Below are 6,841 nucleotides of genomic sequence, written 5' to 3'. Positions count from 1 at the left end.
TTGGGGAATGCTCGCCCCACGAAGCTGCGGCGGGAGCGCGCGGCCCCGGGCACGAGCGTTTCGCGGGAGCGCGCGCCAGGCTGCCCGTGCGGCGCAGTGACAGGGGGAGGCTGAGGATGGGAGCGGCCGGGAGCAGCCGGGAGCAGTGAGTCCCCCCGCCACCCCGGCTTTGCTGTTTGTTAAGCAGCAGTGAAAGGCAGGAGATGTGACTGCATAAGAGCCCGGGGAGGAGGGGGGGAAGGTGGGAAACAGGGACAAGCGCTCTTAAACCCTTTGCAACAGCAACAACAACAACAAATATAGAGGATTTTTTTAATCATCTGACACAGGGCAAAAAAAATAAGCCAGGTCCTTCCCCCTCGGCACCTCGAGCTGCTAGATGATTTGGAGAAGGCCACTTCGAAGGAGCAAATAATCTTCCCGGGGTCATGCAGGATTTTCCTGACGGCAGAGCCGAGTGAAAGAGCAGGAGAGACAGAGAGAGACAGAGAGAGAGAGAGAGAGTTGGGGGGGCGGGGGGGGGAAACAGCCAGTCACTCACTCACTCACTCAGCACCGGCTGTATGATGGGCGACGCGACAGAAGCGGCCAGGGAGATGAAGAAGACCTTCATTGTCCCGGCCATCAGAGCTTTCGATCATTATGATTTCTCCAGAGCCAAGATCGCCTGCAGCCTGTCGTGGCTGGTGGCCAAGGCATTCGGGACAGGTAAGGTGGCGGCCGGCGGAGCCTCCGTGTGTGTCCCCCACCCACCCCGGGCTGAAGGATGTGGGAATGTGCACAGTCAGGAGCGGGGAATGCAGCAGAGAGAGAGAGGGAGAGGGAGGGAGAGAGAGGCAGCCCGGCGCGGCCCTCCTCCTCCACCTTTCCTCTTCCCTCTTACAACATCAACAACCCACAAAACTGCTCGGCCTTTTCAACACCATCGGGCTGTCCTTCTCCTCCACCACCGCCTCTAACCCTCCCCACCCAGCCAATTTATTTATAACAAAATTAGGACGCTATTTTAATTTTATTGACATTTACCAATTTCTTCACTGGCAGAATCTGAATTCAGATTAAAACACATGAAGGTAACTGGGTTTTCCCTCCCCAGACCCCAGTTGATGTTTGCCTGTCATTGTCCCTCGCCGAATCATTAGATTTTTTATTAATGTTAATGTAAGGATTGCCAAGCATGCACGATACATGTATTTGTTTATATTTATCCAGTTCAAACAACAAACTGCAGGTCGTTTACATAACCTTCCTGCTAAAAGGGAGGTAGAACGATTAATTAGGATAGATGCTAAAATGTTAAATATTTATTGATAGGCTTGGAATTATGCGTTGACCTATATGAATTTTCCTCAACCATTCCCTAATTAATATTCAGCAGTTTTAACTATGTAACATGAATGTACATTTATTTATGGATGCGCATTTTCAGCATCTGTTTTGTAGTATTGCATATGCCAAAACGTTGTAAGATCGGGTCAAGGAGAGGTTTACGAGTGATTTTTGTATGATCTGCAGTCAGCAATTGCAGCTGGCAGAATCCAACTTCATTTGTAGGTTCAGGGCAGTCGGAGGAAAATGGGCCTGTTTACTTAGAACCGCGGTTTCCCTGCATTACCGGCTCTGATTGGTTGCTTTAAAAGTACAAGGCTGCATTATTTTGGCATTTCAAGGGAAATAGAGGCAGATGATAAGTTGCTGTGGTTGCCAAGAGCTTGGCGAACATAATCACTTGTTTTGGTGGATTGGTTTATAAGTCTTATCAATTTCGTGCAGTGTGGACACGGATGATCTATAAATGCATAGATTTGATTCACTCTTCCAGTCTTAGATTTTTTTGACGCAGACTTCATTGTGATACGGGCATTTACTTTGCTTCAAGAAGCATTTGTTTGTGTGTGGGGGAGGGAGATTGTGAGGGCATAACAATGTGACATAAAATTTCTCTCTCTATGATACATATTACACATTGTTGCATACATCCTGTCGCTTCAGAAAGAAGTATGAACGACTTTACAATTCACACGATTTACTGAACATTGAAATGCGTTGCAGTATATTTAATTGTTTAAAACACCAAATTAGGGAGCTTGCTGTAATTATTGTGTTTGTCCTATTTATAATATTACTTCTCTTTACAAGATAGTAGGATACAGAATAGTCTCTATGCAATCTTTCATCTTTACATCAGTTCTTTTATTGTGATTTTAAAAGTAAATTATGATTTCTAACCAACTGACTTTGTTGTCTGGTTGGAATTGAGTTTGATGTCACTGAATAATTGACTCTACCTTTGAAACAATAGTGTCTTCAGCCATGATCAAGAGTTTGGCCTGTTCTGATCTTGTTTTCAGTGCAAAACCCATTACTGAGGCTCAGAACCATTGTGCCAAGTGCATATTCTCGATAAATACATCACAACAGCAGTTCAATGTGTTTGTTCAGAACTGATAAACTTTGAGTCAGAAGTGATCTTAGGAGAAATCCATTTGTTTCGCCTGTGTTGACTTTTCCAACAAGCAGTTACAAAAGAAACACCGTGTTTAGTAACATTTAAGCGGGAATAGGAATAGGCTGTTTAGCCCCTCAAACCTGTTCCGCCATTTGATGATAACATAGTTGATCTGCGACCTTACTCCACATATCATCTCTTAGCCTGTCGCCAATTTAAGATGTGCCCCTTTTTTTATAAGTTAGCATAAAGCCTGTAAAATTGCCATGTTTCTGGTGCCACTTTTAAAAAAACATTCACCAGAACAAAAATAAAACAGGGCGATATTTTACTTTTCTATGTCAGCAGTTACCACCTTTTGTTATCTCGTGTATTGCCAATTAATGCTTTTTGACATTTTCTTTTAAAATTCCAACTCTGGTCAACAAGTCACTTGATCACACTTCAGGTCATTCCATGGCTTGTTATCACTTGTAGGCAGTGAAAGCACTGTCTACTCTCTGCTGACTGTGCAGTAAAACTGAGTTCACAATTCCTTTCGTTTCTGGGGCCTAAGTTTAAATCTATCCTTGCTGTTGGGGTCTTTCTGCTCTTTGTCAGTTCTGTGTGCACTAAGTTTGTATACTGTCATCCTAGTCCTCATACAACATAAGAAATAGCCACCTGCCATATGGCACAAGTGGGCACCAAATCATCATTCGTAGATACTGTGAAGATAATTGCTGTTGAAAACACTTTGGTATGTCTTCTCTGGAAGTTAATGGAAAAAGAAGTACTTTTGATACAATGTAATTGAAAAAAGTAAGTCAGATATTTACTATCAGTAGGAGATATTTTATTTGAGTTATTCATTGCTGCATCATGGAGATTCACATTTTCAGCTAATCCCAACATACCGACCTAGGCAATTCTAATTTAATTGGCCACTTAGGGGCCTCAGTTGGCCCAAGGGTGGGCAGGCTGACCAATACCTTCCCCGCCACTGGTACAATCCCAGTGCAGTGGGTAGGTGACAGGCAGAGGGTGGGAGGAGTACAAAATTCCACTGAAAGATAATGTAATAATCATGAGGGACTTTACCTTCATATGGACTGGACAAATCAAATTGACATAGGTAGTCTGGAAGATGAGTTCGTAGAATGCTTTTGTGACAGTTTCCTAGAACAATGTGTTGTGGAATAATTTAGGGATAAATCTATTTTAGATCTAGTATTGTACAATGAGGAAGGATTAATTTGTAATCTCACAGTAAAAGATCCTCTGCGAAAAAGTGATCATAACACAGTTGGATTCCATGCTAAGTTTGAGAGCAATATACTTGAGTCCAGAACAACAGTCTTAATTTTAAAGGAAACCAATTACATAGGTATGAGGAGAGAATTGGCTAAGGTTGATTGGGGGAAATAAATAAACAGTGGAAAACATTTAAAGAAATGATTCAAAATGTCCAACAAAAATTAATTCCATTAAAAACAAAAACACGGCGAGAAAGATCCATTAAGGCCTATTAGGGAAGCAAAGGACAGTATTAGATTATTAGAAGAGGCTTATAATGTGGTGAAGAATATAGCAAGCCTGAGGATTGAGAGAATTTAGAAACCAGCAAAGGGCAATGAAAAAGCTGATAAAGGAAAAAAAGAATGAGAGTAAACTAGCTAGGAATATGAAAACGGATTGGAAGATCTTTTACAAGTACATAAAAAGGAGAGTAGCTAAATTAAACATTGGTCCCTTAGAAGTAGAGACAGGAGATATTGTCATGGGAATGAGCAAACAGAAGAGATTTGAACAAATATTTTGTGTCTGTCTTCACAGTAGAAGACGCAAATTACATACCAGAAATACAGGGCAACCAAGGGCCCTAAGGTTCTAGGTTCTAGAATGATCCCAATCAATTGGAAGTTACCAAATGTTACACTGCATTCCAAGAAAGGAGGAAAAGAGAAAACAGGAAACTACAGGCCAGTTAGCCTGATGTCAATCATCGGGAAAATGCTGGAATCTATTATTAAGAAAGTCTTAACAATGCACTTAGAAAATCATAGTAAGATCAGGTAGAGTCAACGTGGTTATAAAAAAAGGAAAATCGGTGAAAAAGTTTAGCTTTTTGAGGATGTAACTAGTAGGGTAGACAAAGGAGAACTAGGAGATATACTTGAATTTCCAAAAGGAATTTGATAAGATGCCACATAAAAAAAAGTTAATGCACAGGACAAGGGCTCATAGAATTGGGGGCAGTATATTAGCACAGATAGAGGATTGGTTAATGGGAATGTGGTGAGGCGAGTGATAGACATGGACTTCCAGGAAGAATGGGAAGAGGAAGTCCTAAGACCAGGTGGAAAGATGCAGTGGCGAGAGACTTAAATGCGGCGGGATTGGCAGAGAAATGGGTGATTGACAGGAGGAGAAGGAGAAGGGTGATTGACCAGCATTGTGGCAACCCCAAGTAAAATGAGAGAAGCCGAAAGAAGAAGAGGATTAGTTAATGGACAGGTAGCAGAGTGTAGGGATAAGCAGAGCATTTTGAAATTGGCAGACTGTGGTGTGCCACAAGGACTGCTGGAGCACTCAGGTGTTTATCATCTATATTAACCACTTAAGTGAAGAGACTGAGAGTAATGTATCCAAGTTAGTTGATGATAAAAAGCTAGTTGGGAATCTGGGCTGTGAGGAGGACACAAAGATTCTTCGAAGAGACATAGACAGGTTAAGTGAGTGCGCAACAAGGTGGTAGATGGAGTATAACGTGGGAAATTAGGGGTTATTCAGTTAGTGATAAGAATAGCAAAGCAGAATATCTTTTAAAAGGCATGAAAATTTTAAATGTTAATGTTCAGATATACTTGGGCGTATTCATACAAGGAACACAGAAAGTTACTATGAAGTACAGCAAGGATTTCAGGAGGCAAATGGCATATTGACCTTTATTGCAAAGGAACTGGATTCCAAGAACAAGGAAGTCTTGCTGTAGTCATATAGGGCTTTGGTGAGACCACACCTGGAGTACTGTGTATACTGTTTTGTTCTTCATAACTAAGGAAGGATATATTTGCCCTCGAGGCAGTGCATCCAGGATCACTGGATCAGTGCCTGGGGTGAGAGTGTTCTCCTATGATGAGAGGCTGAGTAAATTGGAGCTATACTTTCTGGAGTTCAGAAGAATGAGAGGTGATCTCATTGAAACATACAAGATTCTGAAGGGGCTTGACAGAGTGGACACTGAAAGGTTGTTTATGCTGGCTGGGAAATCTAGAACATTGGCACAGCCTCTTTATAAGGGGTTGATCATTTAAGATTAGGATGAGGAGAAATTTCTACATTTGGAAGGTTATGAACCTTTGGAATTCTCTGCCCAAGAGGGTTGTGGACTCTTCATCATTGAGTACATTCAAGGCTGTGGTAGATGAAGTTTTAATAATTAAGGGATATGGGGAGCTGGTGAGAAACTGGTGTTGAGGCAGAAGGCCTGCCATGTTTATATTGAATGGTGGACAGGTTCAAGGGGCCATGTGGTCTACTTCTGCTCCTAGATCTTATGTTCTTATTCATTCTCAGCTATAGTGTTGGCTTGAAGCCGTTTTCTTTCAAAATGATTTGTGACCTGGACACCTGATATACACCCCGTTAGCATAGCATTGATGCAAAGTAAAACTGCTTTGCATTAATGCTAAACTTGTAGTGTCAATGCAAAGAAAAACTTGTCAAGAAAGATGCTATAAAATTACAGAATGTCTCAAAATGCTTTGCAGCCAACAAAGTGAAGTTTGAAGTGTAGCAATTGTTGTAATGTAGATAAACATGGCAGCTGATCGGTGCACAGCAAGGTCCTATAAACAACAATGAGATGGATGATCAGATCATTTATTTTAGTGTTGTATGATCGCTGAATATTGGCCAAGACGTTAGAAAAACTTATTCTGACTTATTGCATGTGGATTCCAACTGAAGTTCCATCCTTCGTGTTTTGAATCCACCCAGGATTACAGGTATCTCTGAGACATATGACTTCCCTCGGACTGCTGTTCTCACCGCATCCTGAGATCCATACTCACTGTCATGCACTGTCATACGTACACATTCGCCCTCTCTCCAGCAGCACCCTGTCCTGGTCCACAGTTTCATTTCATCCTTAATCTCATCCGACATCCTTAACAAAAAACCTTTTCTCTTCCTTTCAGGTGTTAAGGGACACAAGCACCAATAATTTATTGCTACTGACACCCCTCCAGATCTTTCCTCCCATTTTTTTCCTCCTGACCCCATCTCTTCTTCTAATCCCCCCACTTGCCCTGTATTCGCCATACCTCTGACTTTTCCCTCTCTGTGGCTGAACAATCTGCGCTTAGCAAAGCACTCAGTTTTACCTCCTTACGCCCCCAACTCAATGAA

At 42.0% G+C, this 6,841-nt stretch overlaps 1 protein-coding gene across 2 annotated transcripts in view; it reads left to right on the top strand.

Moving 5' to 3' along the window:
- Positions 1–317: 317 nt before the first annotated feature.
- Positions 318–6,841, top strand: part of camsap2a (calmodulin regulated spectrin-associated protein family, member 2a) — a 198,606-nt gene continuing 192,082 nt past the window's right edge. The window contains exon 1 of one of the 2 annotated variants that reach the window (XM_078561697.1): positions 318–708. In XM_078561697.1, the coding sequence (XP_078417823.1) occupies positions 564–708 (145 nt within the window). In that variant the 5' untranslated portion in view covers positions 318–563. The remainder of the gene's footprint in view (positions 709–6,841) is intronic. The other variant, XM_078561696.1, reaches the window with a different exon arrangement.

Source organism: Cetorhinus maximus, chromosome 17, assembly GCF_964194155.1.
Source record: "Cetorhinus maximus chromosome 17, sCetMax3.hap1.1, whole genome shotgun sequence".
NCBI classification, from domain to species: Eukaryota; Metazoa; Chordata; class Chondrichthyes; order Lamniformes; family Cetorhinidae; genus Cetorhinus; species Cetorhinus maximus.
This window is presented reverse-complemented; position numbering and strand designations above follow the sequence as displayed.